Source organism: Penicillium subrubescens (assembly GCF_028828155.1).
Source record: "Penicillium subrubescens strain IBT 31985 chromosome Unknown utg000007l_segment0_segment0, whole genome shotgun sequence".
Lineage (NCBI taxonomy): Eukaryota > Fungi > Ascomycota > Eurotiomycetes > Eurotiales > Aspergillaceae > Penicillium > Penicillium subrubescens.
The window spans coordinates 1,869,366-1,890,772 of record NW_026643157.1 but is presented as its reverse complement, the minus strand read 5'-3'; the positions used below and the strand labels follow the sequence as shown (position 1 = coordinate 1,890,772).

The following is a 21,407-nucleotide window of genomic DNA, read 5'->3' as shown; positions in this document are numbered from 1 at the left end:
TTTCGTCCCCTTTCCGACTTCTTCAAGCAACGTGTTGCCTAACATGGCGAGCGGCGGCCATATGCATAATTTCACCACCCTCATCAAGCGGTATGTATGATTCTTGTTGGTAGCTGCAAGGTCCTTGTCCGTTTGGCTTTTTCTTTCAATCTTGTCCAAGTCGTGCAACGATATTAGCGCAGGCCATGCTAACGAAGGAGTGATGATATAGGCTCGAGGCGGCGACCTCACGCTTGGAGGACATGGCTATGTCCCTGGATGACCCCAACATAACTAAGGGCATGGGCAGTCCTTCTGCAGCTGCGCCTGCCACTCCCGAACCTCCCAAGCCTGCTCCTCCTCCCCCGGCACCCCCTGCTGCGCCGCAAGTTCCCCCCGCAAATCCAAGACTTCGACGCATTGATCAAGGGTGATGTCCAAAACTTTGTGAGCTTGGGCGAGAAGGTTGGCGGTCTTGTTGCAGAGCAGGTGAGAATCCGATGCCAACAGCATGGCTCGAAAAGCTCCCCATGGCTAACGCATACAACCAATAGTCGAAAGCAGTTCTGCAAGCCTTCCAGGCCGAGCGTACATTCCTCTATGTCTCGACAAAAGCCAAGAAGCCCGATGTGCCTCCTCCAGAGCTCATGACCGAATTGCACAAGGCCTCAGACAGCATCAACAACATCAAGGAGTCGAACCGTGCGTCACCGCTGTTCAACCACCTGAGCGCCGTTGCGGAGGGTATTGTTGCGCTGGGTTGGTTCTTCGAGACCAAGCCTGCGGAGTTCGTTTCTGAGATGATTGGTGGTATTGAATATTACGGCAACAAGGTGCTCAAGGAATACAAGGAGAAGTATGACTGTCCATGAAGTACATATATGGATCAGTGGCTGACATTCTTTTTGCAGGGACCGAACACACGTTGAGTACATCCAAGCATACTACCAGAACTTCAAGGCCCTTTCGGCCTATCTCAAGAAGCACTACCCTAAGGGCCTGACCTGGAACAACGAATCTGGTCTCAGTGCGCTGGATGCTTTGAAAGAGATCAAGCGCGGCTCTGCCCCAGCTGGCGGCGCTGTTCCTCCTCCCCCTCCCCCTCCTGTTCCGTCTCTCAAAATCCCTGGCGGCGTCCCACCTCCGCCTCCTCCCCCTCCTCCTGGTATTCCTCCCGCGCCTGCGCCATCTGCTCCTGCTCCCGACATGGCCGCTGTGTTTGACCAGCTCAACCAAGGCGAACAGATCACATCTGGGCTTCGCAAGGTCGATAAGTCGCAGATGACACACAAGAACCCCAGCCTGCGTGCCGGCTCCGTTGTGTCAGACGGCTCTGGCTCTCCTCGGGGCAAGTCCCCGGCACCGAGCAAGAAGCCCAAGCCAGAGAGCATGCGCTCCCGCAAGCCACCACGCAAGGATCTGGAAGGAAACAAGTGGTTGATTGAGAACTTCGAAGGCTCCGATGAGATCATTGAGGTCTCCGCGCAGCAAAATCAGTCCATCCTCATCACCCGCTGCAACAAGTGTATCGTCAAGGTCTCCGGCAAGGCCAACGCCATCGCCATTGACAACTGCACTGGTCTCTCTATCATTGTCGACTCCTTGGTCAGCAGCTTGGATGTCATCAAGTCGCCCAAATTCGCTCTGCAGATTGATGGTACTGTCCCGACTGCTCTCCTGGATCAGGTCGATGGTGCTACTATCTACCTGGGCCAACAGAGCCTTGCCACTGAGGTCTTCACTAGCAAGTGCAGCGCCGTCAACATTATGCTTCCCCCGAAGGAGGGCACCGACGATGATACCAAGGAATGCCCCATCCCTGAACAGATCAAGAGCTATGTTAAGAACGGTGTCCTGGTCAACGAGATCGTTGAGCACGCTGGCTAAGCCTGCTGTAGAGGTTGCCTGCGCGAGTGATCTGGCCGATTTCCGAAAATGGTTCGGTTTGGACTCACTTATACCTACCGGATATTATCTCTGGTAGGATTCTGTTCTCCCTTTGGATCTTTTCTAATCTTTGCTTGCTGTACCTAGCGTCTTTTGTAGATATATTGCAAGAATACAGATCTGCCATACTCATACCTACCCATCAATCTATCTCCCGAGTAATGATCTTCATTTCCATATTTTTCAAAATTTTCTGTGACTATCTGCTATAGTAAACGTCCAAACACCTGACAAAGGAGATGCAACGAAGGAAAGACAAACTGAGCCAATAGTACTTCAAGTCCTGTGAACAGCGCCACGGAAGAGCATCACCAAAAAAAATAAAACCATCGATCTAAGCCGTCTGGCATGTCCAAGAAAAATGGGAAATTATGTGCTTGATGGTCAAATGAAAGATAGAACAGGGGTATATACAGTGCGGACCCAAGCGCCAGGCCTACCCTGACACAATGAAACCGAAAAAAAAAAAATGAAATGACTGCGAAAATGGGATACCAGGTTCCACGTGAGAAGACAATAGCCGGCATCTGCGCCTGCAGATGAAGTATCTCTCACGGGGGCCTGTGGCTGCTGTATGGGTATGGTTAGTTAATGCGATCAACCTTGCTACAGACCGGCACGGCCGTCTCTCGTTGTGATCAATCACCAAAAGAAATGGACAAATGTCAATGCTAAAACAGATAGAAAATACGAAATTCGATCATTACACCGACAGTAAAGTGAGACTTTGGTGTTCGGTCACACAGTCGGCTTTCAACTTGCGAACAGCTGTAATCAGAGACGAACGATGACACATCGAGACCTATGCTGCCGACTGAGGTTGAGAATTCACTCCAGGAGTCGGCTCAGTTATTGTCAAAGGCCTCGTGTTTGTGGACATCCAGCCCACGAAGCCGCTTGGCAAGCAAACTCTCACCGTTTTCAGAGCCGTTCTGGCTAGAGGCGTAAGGGTAGCCGCCGTAGCCAGCATCGCCTCTGTTGAGCTTGTTGTATACAGTGTCAGACTGATAGGATGTCTGCGAAGGGCCCATAGCACCCACTGGCTCGGCTACATCCCAATGTAGAGGGGCGTCACTCGGCGACGACATGTAGTGTGGGAACCCACCTTGACCGGCGCTCCGTCGGCGAGATGCTTTCTCGATCGCAAGTCGAGCACCAGCAGAAGTGGACAGATGATTTTCACGGACAGGTTTATACGGGCTGTATCGAGGTTCTGGTAGTTGAATCTCGTTGCGGAGCTTCTCCTTGCCGTCGGGCACTCTGTTTGCGAAGACAACCCGAATACTGGAGTGTAGGTAGAAGCGGCCCCGAGACGGGCAACAGATGTTTAGATGGACAAGATACCGCAGGATTGGCTTATCCTGCGGATCTTCTGTGGTGTTCAACGACGCTTCCGGTCGATCAGTCCCGTAGTTTTTGCGAACGCTCAGGGGCATGTCAATTATCGGACCAGCCGAGTAACTTCTTTGCCGAATGAACGTCTTCGTGCCGGGTTCCATGTCGCTGAGGTCATACGGAACAAGGAACAGCTTTACGGCTGTCTTGTGCGGGTTCTTGATAATGATTTGCAGCTGACCCTGTTGAGGAATTCGATAGCTCCCACCGGGGGGGCATCTGGGAGATTCCGCTCTGCGGTTCTTCTTCTCCCGACGGCGCCTGGAGTCGATGTCTGGGGCTCGCTGAGCACCCGTCTCGTTCAAGTCGATTTCCTCAGGGGCCTTGGACGGGCTGAAATGCCGTTTGCGACGCCGGGTCGTGCTAGATTCATCCTTGGGCAGCGAATTCTCCAAATCGATCTGCCCGACGTAGGGACTGGGGCTATCGTCCGCGATCGAACGGCCACTACCCGACGTCGGGTAGCTGTAAAAGACGGCCGGGAAAGGGACTGTCACATGGGGAGGGCATCTAAGATGTCCTTTGCATTTGCCTTTTCCTAGAACACCAATTTGAGCCGTGAAGTCTAACGGCTTAGATGGGTTCATAGACATTCGCCCACGCAGGATAGACTCCTCGTACGATCCGACCATCGGTGCATGAGCTTTGGGAGAGATCTCCGAGGCAAGAGAAGGTCTCCGCGCTCGAAATGCAGGCGGAATCGCCGTAGAAGCAAGTTGGAGGCTGTATGCCGAGGAAAGGGATCGACGAGGGGAATGATGCGGTTGAAACATTCCATCTTGTCTTCCTTGCGAATACGGAGTACCGATATTAACCGACCGCAAGTTGGGCGGCGTGGAGTGCAAATGCCTGAAGGTCTCTGGAGGCAAGGTCCGGCGTCGATTAGCCCTTTCAAGTGGCCCTAGTGACTCGGCTGAATCAACCCGAGGCGAAAAATCGAGATCGGTGTTATTTGCTTGGTAGACCAGAGGGCTTGTCGGAGCCTTAAGAACATAGCTCGACGAGAACGATCCGAGTGACGGTGCTCTGGATCGTGTCTGTATAGGATGTTCTGCTTCACGACGCTCGTGAAAGAAATTGGGCTGTCTCTGGTTGCTCTGAAAAACGGCTGCTCCAAACCACGGAGTGTTAGGAGACGTGCCGAGGCGGGGAAATGGCGAAGACGGGCTTGGTTCCACAAAGCGTGCTTGAGGTGATTGTTCCCCAGGGTGGTGCGGGGAGCCTTCCCTAAAGTCACCGGAGTGTAACGCCGATCTAGGACGCTGTATTTCGGCTGGCGAGCCTAGTTCTTCAGTGTTTTGTTGGTTTGGTGAGACCTGCTCTACTACCTGCTCGTCGGCTTGCGAGTTAGGGGGCGGGATAGAACTATAAGGCATATAGGATTCGCCAGTGTGGGTGTTTTGCGGCTTCATACTTGGTTAGCTTAAGAACAAGAAGGTAGTTCTACCCAAGAAGACCTCCAGATAAAGAACCAGAAGTATTATCTCAGCCCAATAGCAGCCCGACATACCTGATATTGCGATCTCCAAGGCGATGACTCTTTAATTCGGTTTATGATCGCCCGCCGGTCGTTAGCCCAGAACTTGGGCGAGAAATCCTCTGTAGATGGTGAATCTATAGCCCTCCCAGTTGGCTCTGTAATACAACGTTCACGATCGTCGTCTTGGACTGCCTGATCTCGAGGGTACCCTGGGGCTGGCTGTTCCGGCTCGTTATGGTCACCCGACCAGCGGTGCTGGGCCCGTCGATCCGGATCGTGAAAGAGGGGCATGCTGGCGAGGCTGGGCAGACTATGAGGGCTGAACCGGCGAGTCGAACATTGCAGGAGGCCCCCGACGTGGCGAGTATTCTTGAGATCAGGCCGACAGTGCCGCGGTGGGGTGGATTGGGGGATGCGGTGTGGTGCAGATGAGCGGGTATACGTTCAATAGTTTCGCGGGATGGGATGATTTGGCAAGCACGAATAAGGTACTTCGGACAGAGAATATATAGTGGTACAAAGTACAAATATCGGCTTAAGATATACTGGCGAGTATTATCATGGAGAAGAAAGAGAGTGTCGGAGGAGGAGTCCGGGAAAGCGAGGAAAGATAAGAAGATGTCATCTGAGGTTCCCAGTCGTGGGTCTCCGATGATTCATCGGCGAGTAGTTTTCGGGTTTCCTTTTTTCGATGGCGGCCTTTGTTTCATCCAAACAATTTGGTCTAAGTTTTGGGTGAGAGAAAAGTATTAACCAAGCAAGAACTCGAAATATAATACAATAAATTATATCCAATCTTGTTTTTATTGTGTTTTCTTACCTACATAATCAAGTGCTGGTAACTATTAGCTCCGTCTTGCGTGGGGGAAATCCAGACCTTACCTAGTAGTCAACTTTTTCTCGGCGCTCGGCCGCGGTTGGCCGCGTTTTTTTCTTTCTCCAACTGCAACACCTGCAACAACCCATTTACCAACAAACGAAACCCCCAGCCATATACAAGGATCCCAGGCCGGTATCGAAACAACATGCCTCCTATTCGAACTCGCGATGGCGAGAAGAAGCCCTCCGAATCACGAGCAGAGCCCGCCTTCAAGAAGCGCAAGGGTTTCAGTGTCGGCCCTGCAAACCTCCCCGATGGCACATATCGGCGCAAGAGTGAGTCGCTATTCACTATACATATTGAAGGATACACCAGTCTAATCAAATAACTCTTAACAGCCCAAAAAATCAAGTCGGACCTGATCCAAAAGGCCAAAGTTAAGAAAGCCTACGCCAAGATCAAAGCCCAAGAACTCGCCACCAACACATCAAAGCCCATCTTCACCACGGCCGAAGAAGAAAATACCGAAGACAAGCCCGAACCAGCTTCACTGGAACTACACCCTGACCGTATCGCAATGATGAACGAGCCAGAGCCCGCGCCCGAACCTGCGCCGCGACCAGAACGTCGCCCCCGCGACAGAAGAGAGCGGAGACCCAAGCCTTCGGCGTTTTCCAAAGAGATTGAGGTTGCGGAGAAGCGGAAACAGGCTGCCGAGGCGCGGCAAAGAGCTATCGAGGCGAAACAGAAGGATCGCGAGGCAATGACGCGGGCTAAGCGACCGGATCAATTTGGGAAGAGGCGCCTGGGACGAGAGAGTAATGTGCTGCTGAGTCGGGTGCAGCGCATGGTTGGTCAATAAAAGGTGAACAAGGGAGATATTGATCTCGGTGGAAAGAGGGCTACGGCAAACCCAAAAAGTTGTGATACCCGATTGTTACTTATACTATATTCGATTTGTGAGCAAAGAATTCATGAACGCTTCATATTATATGAGGTTTCCCCGTTGAACTATGTACATACGGCTATGCTATGTCGAAGTGGAGGGCTTGGAGCCACCGCTTCGGGGCTTCTTAAAGCAGGCAAACTCGCCCTTCGTCCGATCCCGTAGGCGTTTAAGCACGACACGCATCTCTCCCAGTTCGGCTTGGAGTTTCGTGCGAGCCTCGTTGGTAGTTCGACGATCCAGTTCCACGTAGATTTGACTCTGAATGTTGGATGCTTCATCGGTTGAATACTGGGATAAGGTCTGCGCGATGAACTCAGTGTCCAACGTGGCTTGCATCAAGGCGGCCAGGGAGAAAGTGGGACGAGAGCGGAACGCTGCAAGCAAGGACGAGGACACTTCCACTAGGAGGTGCGTCAGAATCGTGGCCAGCAACGAGGATGGAGCATTTGGCGATGAGCGACTGGAGCTCTGTGAGACTGTGGACGGGATAGTCGTCGAGATCTCCGTATGCACCAGCACCAGAGTCAGCATGGTGCTGTAGACGTAAGGGCGAACTTGATCTGGGCGATCGGTGGAAGGCACCCAGTCTGAGGCGGCAATTCCTGTAGTGATGGTTTCGTTCAAGGTGGCAATAGTTGGCTTGGTGTATGACTGGAAGAGTCGATCTTCGATTTGCTTCAGGACATCTCGAACAGTTTTGCCCTCTTCCGTCAACTTGACTGAGAACGATGTCTCAAAATTGGCGATCAACTGCGGCACATATTCGGCCTGAAGGGCCTTGAGGTTTGAAAGTGTGAGGAGAATCCGTACATTCTGCTGAAGTTAGAAACTGAACCCTTAAAATTATCACGATACGTTGACACTCACCCTGTTGCGGGAATCGACGGAGTCTGCAGTAAGGACCGACAGAGCCGCATCGACTGCTTGGCTGGCTATGAGCGGCCTAGATAGGACCCATTCGTTCTCCTCCGAAAGCGCGAGTCGTTCTGCGTTCTCGACCAGTCCGCTTAGTGCCTTATAGACACTAGACACAAATTGCGCTCGTACCAGCTGAAGCAACTTGGCAGGCGGTTGGGTCACAACGTCGATAGAGCCCGATTTCGCCATAGCCTCGGAAATATAGAGAATCTTCTGCATGCCTCCAAGGATAGCGCTCTCAAAGGCCACAAATAAGCAAGGCATCTTGGTGAGATCGCGCTTCTCCGAGTCGCGAGTCCAGTCCTCTAACATCTTGCAAATTTCCGCGTCCTTGCTCCACGCAGAGCATGCGACGCGAGCAGAACGCTCTCGGGCAATGCTGACAAGAGACTTCAGTTGATCATTTGTTGGTCCGGCACTAGCAACAGGGCCCAGGGCCGCCATCTCACTGGCAGCCGTGCCTAGAATGATGAGGAACTTGCTGAGATAGTGGACACCGCTGAGAGAATTGGAATAGGGCGGCCAAAATGCATAGCCTTCCCAATGCTCTCCTTTCTTAGGAGCTAGAATAGGCAGGTTCTTAGGGTCCAGTTTGAATCTAGACTCGGTAGGAGTGACACCCCGCGAGGCCGGGCTTGTTGGACTCGGCGGAATGGGAGAGGAGAGAAGGGAGATGTCCTCCATCGGAGGCTCATTGAAAAGAGACAAGACATTCTCTCGAATGAGGTTGACCAGCTCCACAATGCCTCCCTCAAGTTGCGTCACATTTGCAGGTGTAAGTCGGTGGTGTTTGCGGCTCTCGCCCTCGAAGCCGACGGGAAGAAGTCTTTGGCGGCTGCCATCGATGAAAGATTGTGCTACCTCCCAGAAGTCAAGCACTTCACCTAAAAGTCCACTCTGCGATGATAAGAGCCGAGTTAAGAATGCTTGAACACAATCCCAGAGCTCAATAACTTGATCCGTGTCTAGTCGCTCGGGTATCTCCGCCGAACCATCTCGAGGAGCTAGACGCAGATAAGATGCAGTGGCCTGGGGCGCTGGTTTCTCTCCTCCCGCGAGCCTTCGCCGCAAAATCTCAATCTCCACCTTGCATCGATCACAGAATGATGTTATCTTAGTCTTAAGGAACTCGTAGCGGCTGAGAAGCCAGGTCCAAATAGGGTTGTTGTCGACACCCAATTCCAACAATGCTCCGATCAGCTCCATGTGCTCCTCCACAGGACCGGATGCTGTACTGGTGGTGGAAGTAGTGGGTGCGTCACTCAATCGTCTCCAAAGATCCCGCTTGAAGTTTTGAATCTGTTGATCAACATCCATCCACATTCGACCCATGGCCAAGATCGTGTGCGTTTCGTGATCAGACAATTGTCGTTGGGCGCTGGAGGCCTGCTCCACGATGTTCTTCGCCCGGTTTGCTAGTGTCCGAGCCTTGGTATACTCTTCAAAGACAGAATCATAATCGCGCTGTTGGATGGACTTGGACAAGTGACTTCCGATCTCGTAAACATCGCGGTTCTTCTCCATGGTCTCCACAACCGACTTGAGCATCTGCTCCCGGTCACGTCCTCCAAGCGCAGGACCCCAGACTTCCTCAGCTTTCACTGAAGCTTCCACCAGAGGGCCTCGAATGCCCTTCATACCATATTCACTCTCCTTAGTCAGTGCGTTCTTCTTGGGTCCCCTTGTTACTATCGGAGCAGGCGATATGCTCCGATGCTGACCTGAATAATTGCGGAAGTGTCCTGATCGGCGGGGTGCTAAGGCTTGCTCCGTTGTTGCTCCCTGATCTCTCATCTCCGTGTATACGCTGTCAATAGTTGCTTTGGCGCGGACGAAGCGCTCAAAGTTCGCCTCCACCAGTACCTTCAGCGACGCTGACTTCTCGTCGATGGAATTCGACAGATTGTCCAGGCCAGCTACGAGCGATTCGATCGAAGCATCATGATGGACTTGAGAGAGGAATAGAGCAGGCGAGAAGGATGTTGATGAAAGGAGGAACCGAGACCGTTTACCCCCGTCATCCTCAAGTCGTATCCCACGGCTCTTGAGAGTGCGGAGAATACTGTCACTCCCTCCTAGTGGATCCGGTTCGTCATTCTGCGTATTCTCTCTGGCATCTTTCCCTCTACGAGACCCAAAGTTATTCCGCCAGTCACTAGGAGTGCGCTCTAGCGCAAAGTAGCGCGACTTGCGGGCGCGCGACTTGGATTGTTGGGCGGGCTCCTGCTCGGACTGGTCGGCCTCGTCCAGCGCCGCTGGCCATTCATCAGGGAACTCCGAGGGCAAGTTGTAATGGCTCGCGACATCAAGGTCGGACATGATGGCTTGTTGATATGCTGGTGGAGACGGGACGAATCGAAATGGAGGGGGGTTGTTCCGGAGTCACGGTCCGGGGTGGAGGGGAGAGGCCACTGCTTGGAGCCTCCTGCAGGAGACTGCAGGCGAAGAGATCCGCAGAAGCTGGAATCGCAGATTTGCGTGTATGGTGATGGTCAATGGCAGCTGGCGGAGTAACTGGTGTATGTAGTAGTATGAAGCTCCAAAGACAGTGGGTGCCAGGTGGTGTCGCCGAAGACCAATGACCAGCAACGAAGTGGACTTTCGGGTAGCCGGGGGACCATCAAACCACCAATGCGGTCTGCCAGCCCGGTCGGATCGGGGCGGCGCCGAGAAACTCGATTCTTTCGTCCCTTTTCACTTCTCTCTTCCTTCTCCCCACCATCACCTTCCCCCCAAAAAAGCCGATTGTCGGGATCAGTTCACGATGCTCGCCGCCAGAAACTTCTCTGCTGCTCGCCAGTGCCTGCGGTCAGCCCGCATGGCCCCCAGCTTCGTCACCCCCGTGTCGCAGGTACCGTCCACCACCTGCATCCCCCTCTCGCCCACCGAAGCCGAGTCGCCCACTTGAAGAACATCAATTAAACTGACCTCCAATTCGAATTATAGCTGCGCGGTTACGCTTCTTCCCCCGACGACGCTGTCGCCAAGTTCAAGGGCCAGAAGGGCTCTGATGTACGTGTTGTTCCCAGCCACTGCGGGTTTTTTCTCTTGGTGCCGGCGCCAACCGCGCGCTGAACACCACGGACAAATTTTCCACCTCGAAAGACGGCATGCGATCGCGGTAATACTGACGAATTTTATTTGCATAATAGGGCAAGTACACTGTTACTCTGATCGAGGGTGACGGTATTGGCCCCGAGATCTCTCAGTCGGTCAAGGACATCTTCGCGGCCGCTAAGGTAAGGACTTGTCGCAACATTGATTGGACGATACAATCGGGATACTAAGATTTTATCATAGGCCCCTATCAAGTGGGAGTCCGTCGACGTTACTCCCATCCTGAAGGACGGCAAGACTGCCATCCCCGACGAGGCTATCCGCAGCGTCCAGAAGAACTATGTCGCGCTCAAGGGTCCCCTGGCTGTATGTCTTTCGTCTTCGCGCATTTGGCGAAACCAATATCTACCATTGGCGATGCTAATCGCTTTCTTCTACTATTCTAGACCCCCGTTGGTAAGGGTCACGTTTCCCTGAACCTTACTCTGCGCCGCACTTTCAACTTGTTCGCCAACGTTCGTCCTTGCCGCTCCATTGCTGGCTACAAGACCCCCTACGACGGTGTCGACACTGTCCTGATCCGTGAGAACACCGAGGGTGAATACTCCGGTATCGAGCACGTCGTTGTCGATGGTGTCGTCCAGAGCATCAAGCTCATCACCAAGGAGGCCTCCGAGCGCGTTCTGCGCTTCGCCTTCCAGTACGCCGAGTCCATCAACAAGAAGAAGGTCCGCGTTGTGCACAAGGCCACTATCATGAAGATGTCCGACGGTCTGTTCCTGAACACCGCCCGCGACATCTCCAAGGATTTCCCCGATGTCGAGTTCGACGCTGAGCTGCTGGACAACTCGTGCCTGAAGATCGTCACCGACCCCACTCCTTACAACGACAAGGTTCTTGTCATGCCCAACCTGTACGGTGACATTCTGTCCGACATGTGCGCCGGTCTGATCGGTGGTCTTGGTCTGACCCCCTCCGGTAACATTGGTGACGAGTGCTCCATCTTCGAGGCCGTCCACGGTTCCGCCCCCGACATTGCTGGCCAGGGTCTTGCCAACCCCACTGCACTGCTCCTGTCTTCCATCATGATGCTGCAGCACATGGGTCTCCACGACCACGCCAACCGCATCCAGAAGGCTATCTTCGACACCCTGGCTGAGGGCAAGGTATGTTCTTAACCTTATCTGATCTTGTATAGAATCAGTTGCTAACATTCGCTTTTCAGACCCTCACTGGTGACCTTGGTGGCAAGGCCAAGACCCACGAGTACGCCGATGCCATTATGAAGCGCCTGTAAACTAAGTCGCTACTTGGATTTTCTGTACTATGACCCCCCTTTGATCTTTTTCTCCTGTACCTCTCGAACGACCTTAGACTTCCTATAGCGATCGAAATATACCTTTTTGTGGTTACGCCTATGTTTCCCATTCCAAACACATACTATAGGTGTTCAAGCTTGGCTTATGTGAGAAGTTGGTTCATAGAAGTGGTTGTAAAAGTACAAAAGCCCCTCCATACATAACAAATCAGATAGTAACCCAAACGCCGCCCCAAAAACCCGCTGGTATCAAGATATAAAAACTGAGATCAAGGAAACACCTGGTGTTTGGCTTCAACGTCGACGACCGGTACGGCGTGTTGTAGTACTTGCCGAGGCCTTTTTGGTGTCCTTTGGCTTCGGCCGTGATGCCTTTGCTCTCGTGCTTCTTGACCCTCCCTTATCACTGCTCTCCTCTTCTTCCTCATCGTCGCTGTCCTTGCCGGCGTCACTACCCTCCTCGGCCTCTTCTTCATCACCTTCATCGTTCAGGTCGGAGTCCTCTCCAGACTCGGCGTCCTCGTCAGATGCCTTGCCCTGGCTACCAGAGCCAATCTCAACTTGGAGTCGTGTCGAACGAGTTTCGCGCGCGGCCTGGCGAGTGCCGCGGTTGTACTTGCGGCCTCGAGATGGGGCGGGAGACGAGCGGGGCTCTACAGCAAGCAAATCGGTCAGACTTTATATTGACACGTACATGGAGCTGGGGCAATGGGACTTACCGTCAGTATCTGCTACTGTGCTCCCTCGTCGAGACTCAGTGTGGCGACTAGTAACCGGGGACAAGGAGCTTTCTGTCGCCAACCGTCTCTCAAACATGAGGTCGCCATACTCGTCGTAGGGAAGCTCAAACGGCCAGTACATCTGACTTGGCTCTTCATCATCTTCGTTCGTATCCGCAAACACGGCGTCCTCCTGTTGCATCAATGGTCATCAGCAAGGTATGACCAACGCAAACGAGTGGTCGATGGTTGCCTACCCGTTCATCCAGGGCCTCCAAGTTGTATAGGCTACCCAGCTTCTTCCATATTCCGGGAATGCGCATGTGTTCTGCAGATGAAGGCGCATATCCTTGGCTCTTTAAGTAGTCTGCAATTGCGAGCATACGGAAATGCTTGTGAACGCCTGCATAGAAAGAGCTCCATTAGCTTCCCAAAGCCCCCAAGTGCGACTCAACTGCGCCAGGTCATGACTTACCGACGGGTTTCCATTTTATTATTGCCTTCAGCAACGCTGTCTCTTGCTCATCCGTCCAGGGATCGCCGATCAAGTCATATTTGGGCTCGGACTTTTCGGCGCTGTCGGTCGATCCGGGGGTGTCCGCGCTAGATTGCGCCGCTGTATCCTCGGGAGGTGTGGTGGAGTGTGCGCGCTTGGTCTTCTTTCGAGGCGGCATTGCGACCAGTCAATTTCGCACAACGGAACAGGACGAATTGACGCGTGCAAGATGTGAATACTGGAGAAAGTCGAGCTTCAAGACTGACCGTCGCGGGTTTCTGTTATCGGATGGCCCGTGCACGATAGCCTTTCCCATCGCGGGACTGTCCCTCGAATTTCCAACGCGTCTACCACAACATCACGGAGTCTCTCTTGCTGGCTATGGGTTCAGAATGGATTCGGCTGACCGTGAGCCTGATCCTTTCTCCAGCGAGAGTCTATGGAGGCTTTCCAGGTTTAGTATTGAGACTCTGCAACCATTAGAGGATCTACCGTGGAACGCGGACTTGCCGAGTACGTATCCCGCTTTGGATGGTTGTATGCACCTGGCTAATGATGTCTGTGTATAGCGATCCCCAAAGCATGCTTCCAAGCACCACTTGATATCATTGACACACCTGACCCGATATGGAAGCTCAGTCTCTTCCCAAATGACCTGGAACGCCCCGAGTCGTCGGCCAATTCAGTCATCGACCCTTCCATCGATGCCCAATCCGATGCGGCACTAGACCCCCTCCGCGATCTCGCAGACGTTAATGATATCTGGAAACTTGATTCTCTACAGGAGGATTCCTGCCATGTTGCTCCCCCGAAGACGTGGGAGAAATTCACAGATCGATTACATCGTGAACCAGTGTCGGCATACTTCACCGAATCAGGTGCGAAAGGCTTCGATGCCGCGCTAGCACACCAAGCAAATGCAAAAGGAAAGCCAATCGCGGGCCGTTTGGTTCGAGACGACGTCTTTATTTGGTCTTTGCTTCGCCTTGGACTCGGATGGAGCTCGTCCTTTTTCCGCTACAATGAGGGGATAAAGACGTTTGAGAGACAAATGAATGATGTGCGCGTTTCAGGTGTGAGCCTTGCAATGCTAGATACTGTCATTTCAAGTGTTCTGCAATGCGGTACGAACATGCAGCACGTACGGCTCTTTGCAAAAAATGCGCCAACCAAGTCCAAGGACCTGTCTTCCCTGTTCACGTTGCGCGGTACCATTGCAATCATCATCTACAACCTCGAACAACAAATTCTCATATATTCTCAAAATATCGTCTCAGTACTACAGGTCATGATACTGTTTCAAAGATGTGGGGACTTGATAAGTTCTCTCGCCGATATTGTCCATGTGGCGGAAAAGGCCAGTTCAGATGCACAGGTCATATCTGCTGTGATTGAGCGGGCAGCAATCTTTACCCATATGTTTGGGTGGATGGAGAACCTCTTACAGGAGATTGTTGTCCGAGTTACTAGCCCCTGGTTCGAATTCGTCGAACGCTGGATAGGGCTGCGGCCTGAAGAGGGTGCTCTCAGCGAACTGGTTGCAAGCGGAAGGATGTTTGTTCAGTTGGAGCATCACGATGACCCTACCAAGTTCAAGACTGGCTCCAAAAGGATCGAGTATAACTATCTTGGCGCCAACATGCCTTCTTTCATACCTCAAGACCAAGCACGGACCATCTTTGAGAGTGGACGGAGTCTTCGACTTCTGAAGAGATCACACCCACACCACCCTATTGCACGGCATGACGTGCTTCCCCGTGCGGGAAATCTTCATTTACATTGTGCAACTACGTGGAATGATATTGAACGAATCCAAAGGCGTGCAAATGAGTATGAGTCGAGTCTTCGCAATGAAATTTTGAGATACCACAGAGGACAGAACTCTATACAACCAGCGGAATCGGACACTCCTGGAAGCAATGAACCATCATGTGGTAACCTGGATGCCACGTATGAGTTATTCGATATGGACAACGAGAGAATTATCTCGTTGTCTGTCCTAGATCGAAAGGCTCTTGCCAACGAAAAGGTCAACCAATTACTCCAGACGGCCCGAGAGCCGGGTTCGGATTTTGTCGATGACGCCAGTCGATTTGGCCCTGAGTTATCATCTGCGCTTTACCTCTCGCTTGCTCCGGTCATTACTTCCCAGGCACAACTCATCGACTTCTCTTATCTACACCATTTGTTCAAAGAACACAACGTACGGCACCACCTGGACCTCCAATGGCGATTTCAATTGCTCGGGGACGGCTGGTTTGCCTCCCGTCTCACACATTCCCTGTTCGACCCGGAGATGGAGAGCGGCGAACGCAAGAAAGGCGTAGTTCGGAGTGGTGTTCATACTGGATTACGTCTAGGAAGCCGTGATGCCTGGCCTCCAGCGAGCTCTGAATTGCGACTGGTTCTCATCGGGCTTCTTGGTGATTGTTATTTTTCTGAACAGGACCCCGAAAACTTGGAAAAGACCGAGAAGAAACAAGACAACGAACTTCCAGGTGGACTGAGCTTTGCGATCCGCGAGTTGACGGACGAAGAGATTGAGCGGTGCAGAGATCCGAATGCTATCGAGGCATTGGATTTCCTCCGTCTCCAATACAAACCGCCTGAAGCTCTTGAAGCACTCATAACAGCAAAGTCATTGAAGAGGTATGATCGTCTCTTCAAGCACTTGCTACGCCTATTGCGCATGGTGTCTGTAGTCAAGGGACTCGTTCGCGACTCGACCAACCGCGGCTCCATGTCTGGGGACGTACGCAATGTCTTCCAAAGATTCCGCATTGATGCACAACATTTTGTGCTTGCAATTAGCGACTACTGCTTCCACGTCGGAATCGGATCTATCTGGGACCAGTTTCAGAAGACGCTCACTAGAATTGAGCACTGCCTTGACCGCGGTGACATCGACGGAACGATTGAAGCCGCTCACTCCGTCCCGCGCCTGCGTGACTTCCACGAAAACATTCTTGACCAGATGCTTTTTGCGTTTTTCCTCAGCAAACGGCACGCACAGGCGGCTAAGCTCTTGGACTCCATCTTCGGCACTATACTCGCCTTTAGCCCCCTGTCCAAGGTAGATGGGTTGAGTGGACTAAAATCCGAAAGCGAAGGAACTGTCCAGCACTTATACTCGACTTTCCGGAAACAAACGTCCGCCTTTGTTGGTTATCTTCGTGCCCTTGACACGGGCAAGGCATCTTCCAAGTCCATGGGAAAGTCAGAATCGTTGCTTAGCTCTCGTGCTGACACGACCAGTGTTTTCGAGCATCTGCGAGTCAGGCTAGATGTAAGGGACTACTACTGAAATCTCAGAATGGTCAGAGTGTCGTGGTGTGGTATGATCAGAGGAATTGATGGATTAGGAGTTCAGGCTCAAAATCCTCTCATAATGTTTGACGATTAATGAAAGCTCCAAATACCACCGAGATTTGCATGTTTGCTGAAGCTCGTAGTTCCGTACAAACAAAATTTTCTTCGTGTGGAAGGTCACATCCAGGATTGAAGGCCTAGTCTGCTACGCATCTTGTGGATATTTAATGTCTCTTTTTCTCTCTCGGCTGCTTGCTCTCTTCTTATTTTCCCCACCCCAGTGCCTTCGCTATATAACACTCCTGGAAGGGAGCCTTCTTTTGTTTTTTGTATCTTGGCTATCACACCTTCTGAACTTGGAAACCCCTCCCTTTCCATATATCTGTCGATACTTTGGACACCTTCTCTATACCCCGCCACCTTTGCTGCATATCTATTTGCGAGTGTTTCCCTGGAGTTCACCGAGGTCCCATATGCCTTGGTGAACTCGGCGATGCTGGTCAAGCTGGTGCCAAATGTCAATATCACGCCATCAATCAGCCACGAGTGTTTCCCATTCTTGTTCCGCGCCTGTATCATGATGCCAAAGTGAAACACCACTAGATCAAGAGGCCCGAGGAGTATCTGTCAACCTGCGATTACCGGTTTGAGACGGTGATACTTGACGAATGCCAACACGTCAAGTCGATCCGCACTCGCCAGCACCATGGTGTGTGTGGCACTCCTCCAACGGTACTCGGTGATTGGTCTTACCGGCACCCTCATGTGGAATCGGATCCTCGATCTATATGGCTACTTCAATCTTCTTGGCGGTCACCTCGAGGCAGACAAGGAAGAAGGAGCCCCCCTCACTCCCACGCCCGACCTGTCATATCAAGAATACCTCTGTAGAGAGGAAGAGTGGGACTTTCCGCGCCCTCTACAAGGCATGGTCGGAAATGCGGATCCTCCCCGAGGACTTCGCCAAGGTGCTACATACCTTGGTGAGCCCGGCTATGCTGGTGAAGCTCGTCCCAAACGGCAACATCACGCCGTTGATTAGCCACGACTGCTTTCCCTTCTTATTCCGTGCCTGTATAATGATGCGGAGCATAGGAGACCGAATCGTCGGGCTTGATGGTGAGGAGATCATTATCGGCGCAGAGATTCCGCCTATCAAGGTAATGACCGTTAAGGTCCGTTATGGGCTATTGGATCAGCTTGAACATAACGCCCGTTATTTCAGGTTGATCCAAGCACTTTCGTCAAGTGGAGAAGAAGATGACGGAGCCAACAACGACTTGGACAAGACTGCCGGCCGCCAGAATATCGGAGTCATGCGCCAACTCGCATTGTTGGGTTCAACCCACTTCTGGATAACTTCCTACAAGGGGTCGACAGCCCGGATTCTATCAGGAACCTTCTACGATTTTCACTCTTTTATTCAATTCTCTCTTCCCACTTCCCACTTTCCTCCTTCCATCCAACCTCAAGTTCAGAAGAGACAAAATCCTCTTGATTTTGGAAATGTCTTCGCCAGATGGCATGCCCTCCCCGAAGGCTACGAACCCAGCAATCCCCTCACTCCAGAAGATTCGCGAGCAACCATGAGCAACAAGTCTTCGCTGGGGGCAATTAACCGAGAGATGCCGTCTAGTCCCGCGACACGCAGAAGATCTAATCTGCTTGAGCGAACCAAGCTATCGCATGGAAACTTAGCTCAGATTGATCAATGGCTAATGCCTTATAATGTCTGATGCCTAATATCATTTGAAAATCCTTGTCTTGAAAATTCTCGTAGGTCGTCAAATTGTCCTCATTATATATACATGGATATCGTTTCTATACAAAGTAATCGACTGAATCAAACGTAACATGTCTGGGTTTGATCAGAAGAAGTGCAGATCAGATTCGGCCCAACCCTGGGCAAGAAGCACTTTCTTTGCCGACTGTTCCATGGCCTCCGGTCCACAAATGATAACCATACTGCTCTCTTCAGCAGGCGCATATTCCTTGATCAAATCCTCCGAGATACGTCCCCGCCGACCAGTCCAGGTATCAGAGCCCTGAGTGAGCGTATGGATGAGAGTGCACTTTTCACTGTCGGTTTCAACGTAGGAATCAAGCTCGGAGCGACACAAGATGTCCTCCTCAAGTCTGTTTCCGTCAAGCACCACACACTTCGTCGGATCTTGAGGGTTTTCCATAACAGCGCGCAGAACCTGGAAGATGGGTGTAATACCGGTTCCACCGCAGATCATCTTGAAAGAGCGGACGTGGCGTTCCTTGCCGCTGATGAGCACACGTCCGTTGTCCAGGTACTCGAAGCGACCAGTGGGACCCTTACAGTCGATCTCTGCTCCGATGGGGAGTTTGTCCAGGGCCATTGTCATCTTTCCACCGGGAACATCATCGGTTGGGAAGTAGATTTTGACCAGCAGCTCCATCTTTCCCTCCAAATTCGTGTCCGAGATTGGAGTGTATGATCTGATGATAGCCTCCTTGGTGACAGGGTCGTTGACTTTGATCATCAAGTGCTGGCCGATTGGCAGACCAAGAGTCTGCTTTGAGTGTTCCAGGTCGAAGACGAATAGCCTAGTGTCCCAGGATACGGTCTTCACCTCTGAGAGCTTGAGTTTTGACCAGACGCGCGATTGGAGAAACTCTGGACGTGGCTCGTCAGATACGGCTTCCGTGTTGCTGTTGAGCGCCTTCAGGGATGCCTCATCCAATGTACCGATGTGGTAATCGGGCATCATCAGCTTCGCAGTCTCGCTGTCTGCGAGGGAATTAGCAGAATTTCGGAGAGTGTGGGCTTCGATAAACTTACGAATTGCCAAGAAGTCCTCGGACACATCCAATCCAGCAGAGGATGTAATACTGATTGCGCCTCCGGGATGACCTTCGAGGAAACCGGTGCCATCATACACCTCGCCATTGACAACGAACCAGGGCTTCTCGCTGCTGCTGTTTTCCTTGAGCTCCTTCAGACTGATCTGGCGGCTCACTCCGTCCTTCTTCATGTTGATCTCCTTGACATGCTCCACCTCCACGGGTTCTTCGCCCTCGTGCCTCTCGCCCCAATTTCCGTTCGTCAAATCACCACCCGCCTTCTTGACCCGCTCCATCCAGCCTCCAGCCTTTGCAGGGTGCGTTGGGTGTTCGAACTTCAAAAGGTTGCCTTCTCTGTGGATCATGACACGGAACCATGGGTTGTTCATCATGCCGAGAACGGACCAGTACATATCGCGCGGCTGCGCGGTCATTGCCTCGTCCATAGCTCGCACAAGCAGTGCATCGCTATCTTTCAAGTCGGCGACAGGGATAGGGAGAGACCAGAATGACCAGCAGTAGCTAGTCTCTCGCTGCCACATGTCGACTTTTCCTCCAAACAATTCGCCTTCGTATTCTCGGTATTTGTCTTCGGCGTATTCAATGTCCGCGAGGCGCCATGCTGTAGATCATAGGCGCATGTTAGCAAAAGGTCATCAGCCGTTGGACCAGGTGGGTAGACTTTACATTTGCCTTTATCCAAGGAAATCTCAACTCTTGTGATGCGTCGACCACCACCTGCGTATGCATAACCCTTTGCAGTATATATTTTTCCACTCGTCGTCAGGTCCAATGTTTCTTCGTGTTCGGGATAGGCCGCGACGGAGTTGACATTCAGGTCGTAGATGGCATATCGCTCATCGGTCCACCACTTCTTATCTTGGGCAGCCATCTCGGGGGAGACAGTAGTACTAAGAGGGGTCAGTACTCTGATGTAAATCTTCTTCTTTGGCACGACTTACGGAAGTACCCGATTATCATAAATATGATACCAGTTTTCACTGGGAGCATCGGTCACAATTAACTTGGTCAACCACTTGACACTGCGACCTCCGATCTGGCCTGGTACAACTGCCCGCAGAGGACGGCCATGATCGGGTGTGAGTGCCTCACCGTTCATCTTGTAGGCCAGCATGATGAGCTTGTTCCGGTCCATGGCCCAGTTCAATTTAACCGAGGTGCCGTAATATCCGTTTGGCTATAAAGCGATGTTAGTTGCCTTGTGTTTTTCCCGTGTCATAGTGAAGTTTTCCATACCAATTTATCAGCACCCTCCATGCACACATACTTGGCACGTCGAGAAGGCTTTGCGCTGCGGAGGATATCGGCCATCAAGGGTCCTGTGAACAGGGCAGTTGACAGGCCAGCAGGGCCCCATGAGAAACCTTTTGACTTGCGAACGGTGTTTTGTTCTTTACGTCTGTTGCCAGCACAGACGAGGGTGATTGGTGCGGTTATTTGTTCGTACTTCTCGAGGATATCGCGGAAGCTCAAGGTAATGGGGTTCTCGACGAGACTAGACATGCAAGAGTTATTTATGAATTTTCTTCACTGTGTAGATGGCCGACAATGTTAATGTTACTACTCACCCTTCGATGCTTAGCGTCCAGTCGGGGATGTCTTTGTCAAGAACCTGTGGCACAGCGCCATGGTTTCGGACATAGAACAACTCGGGTGGTGTGAGAAATCCTTAATGGGAATATTAGATGGATGTACTAAAGATATCAATCATTGTAGATGATATATGAAAATAGTACCTTGGTTGTATAGTGTTGTTAGAGGAGCCTCTACATTGAAAGGGTGCACACCCGTTAAACGGATGAGTCTTGAATCGCGAGGCACATGGTGATCTGGGGTGCCTTTGTCAATGTCTAGAATCTCGGTCGGGCTGAAGGACGGCGGTGGTAGAGGAAGATCAATTTCTTGTGGCGTTGGTAGATCGTGGAATGTGATATGTGATTTCTTGAATGACAACTTGTCACTAGAGACAAGAGTTTGTGTAGTAGTCATCGCCATGGCCAAGGTACAAAAAGTGCGCAAGTGACACTGTGAAACTTTTCTTGAAGCAACTGTAATGAACAACCGAATCTAGAATGGACTATTCAACTGATAATAAGGATAATAAGGATAAGAGGAATTCACGCAATCTGATCTAATAACGGTCGATTGCCGAGAATACCGTTAATTAGTAAAAAGAAAACGTCTATAA

General features: G+C 51.7%; 9 protein-coding genes across 9 annotated transcripts; 5 read left to right on the top strand and 4 right to left on the bottom strand.

Moving 5' to 3' along the window:
• Nucleotides 1-43: 43 nt before the first annotated feature.
• On the top strand, nt 44-1,866 carry capA (adenylate cyclase-binding protein; the record flags this gene model as incomplete). The annotated part of the gene is made up of 4 exons (XM_057156391.1): nt 44-90; nt 279-468; nt 534-835; nt 891-1,866. The coding sequence occupies 4 exons, from the start codon at nt 44-46 to the stop codon at nt 1,864-1,866; spliced, it is 1,515 nt and encodes a 504-aa protein (XP_057005046.1).
• A 905-nt stretch (nt 1,867-2,771) lies between these two features.
• N7473_010451 (uncharacterized protein) lies at nt 2,772-5,092 on the bottom strand (the record flags this gene model as incomplete). Its single annotated transcript, XM_057156390.1, has 2 exons — nt 2,772-4,727; nt 4,832-5,092. The coding sequence occupies 2 exons, from the start codon at nt 5,090-5,092 to the stop codon at nt 2,772-2,774; spliced, it is 2,217 nt and encodes a 738-aa protein (XP_057005045.1).
• A 734-nt stretch (nt 5,093-5,826) lies between these two features.
• N7473_010450 (uncharacterized protein) lies at nt 5,827-6,483 on the top strand (the record flags this gene model as incomplete). Its single annotated transcript, XM_057156389.1, has 2 exons — nt 5,827-5,956; nt 6,020-6,483. 2 exons carry the CDS (start codon nt 5,827-5,829, stop codon nt 6,481-6,483), a joined length of 594 nt encoding a protein of 197 aa, XP_057005044.1.
• Nucleotides 6,484-6,651: 168 nt separating this feature from the next.
• Nucleotides 6,652-9,807, bottom strand: N7473_010449 (exocyst subunit SEC5; the record flags this gene model as incomplete). The annotated part of the gene is made up of 2 exons (XM_057156388.1): nt 6,652-7,383; nt 7,438-9,807. The coding sequence occupies 2 exons, from the start codon at nt 9,805-9,807 to the stop codon at nt 6,652-6,654; spliced, it is 3,102 nt and encodes a 1,033-aa protein (XP_057005043.1).
• A 445-nt stretch (nt 9,808-10,252) lies between these two features.
• On the top strand, nt 10,253-11,842 carry N7473_010448 (isocitrate dehydrogenase (NAD(+)) IDH2; the record flags this gene model as incomplete). Its single annotated transcript, XM_057156387.1, has 6 exons — nt 10,253-10,339; nt 10,435-10,500; nt 10,641-10,727; nt 10,789-10,911; nt 10,992-11,711; nt 11,771-11,842. 6 exons carry the CDS (start codon nt 10,253-10,255, stop codon nt 11,840-11,842), a joined length of 1,155 nt encoding a protein of 384 aa, XP_057005042.1.
• Nucleotides 11,843-12,017: 175 nt separating this feature from the next.
• Nucleotides 12,018-13,301, bottom strand: N7473_010447 (EAF7 family protein). The gene is made up of 4 exons (XM_057156386.1): nt 13,058-13,301; nt 12,840-12,985; nt 12,583-12,775; nt 12,018-12,516 (listed from the first exon to the last, which is right to left on the bottom strand). Exons 1-4 carry the CDS (start codon nt 13,254-13,256, stop codon nt 12,158-12,160), a joined length of 897 nt encoding a protein of 298 aa, XP_057005041.1. The 5' UTR covers nt 13,257-13,301; the 3' UTR covers nt 12,018-12,157.
• Nucleotides 13,302-13,470: 169 nt separating this feature from the next.
• On the top strand, nt 13,471-16,382 carry N7473_010446 (tubulin gamma complex associated family protein; the record flags this gene model as incomplete). The annotated part of the gene is made up of 2 exons (XM_057156385.1): nt 13,471-13,591; nt 13,648-16,382. The coding sequence occupies 2 exons, from the start codon at nt 13,471-13,473 to the stop codon at nt 16,380-16,382; spliced, it is 2,856 nt and encodes a 951-aa protein (XP_057005040.1).
• Nucleotides 16,383-17,093: 711 nt separating this feature from the next.
• Nucleotides 17,094-18,123, top strand: N7473_010445 (Helicase C-terminal; the record flags this gene model as incomplete). Its single annotated transcript, XM_057156384.1, has 2 exons — nt 17,094-17,370; nt 17,483-18,123. The coding sequence occupies 2 exons, from the start codon at nt 17,094-17,096 to the stop codon at nt 18,121-18,123; spliced, it is 918 nt and encodes a 305-aa protein (XP_057005039.1).
• Nucleotides 18,124-18,255: 132 nt separating this feature from the next.
• Nucleotides 18,256-21,214, bottom strand: niaD (nitrate reductase NiaD; the record flags this gene model as incomplete). Its single annotated transcript, XM_057156383.1, has 7 exons — nt 18,256-19,145; nt 19,197-19,820; nt 19,886-20,109; nt 20,161-20,396; nt 20,456-20,714; nt 20,788-20,887; nt 20,956-21,214. The coding sequence occupies 7 exons, from the start codon at nt 21,212-21,214 to the stop codon at nt 18,256-18,258; spliced, it is 2,592 nt and encodes an 863-aa protein (XP_057005038.1).
• Between the last annotated feature and the right edge of the window lie 193 nt (nt 21,215-21,407).

What these genes read in the sequence shown, in the direction of transcription:
- N7473_010447 (XM_057156386.1), bottom strand. Translation starts at nt 13,256, where the DNA reads ATGCCGCCTCGAAAGAAGACCAAGCGCGCACACTCCACCACACCTCCC. An exon ending in AATAAAATGGAAACCCGTCG is followed by an intron (nt 12,986 to 13,057) that starts GTAAGTCATGAC and finishes CTTTCTATGCAG; the next exon opens with GCGTTCACAAGCATTTCCGT. An exon ending in CACAGTAGCAGATACTGACG is followed by an intron (nt 12,517 to 12,582) that starts GTAAGTCCCATT and finishes TGCTTGCTGTAG; the next exon opens with AGCCCCGCTCGTCTCCCGCC.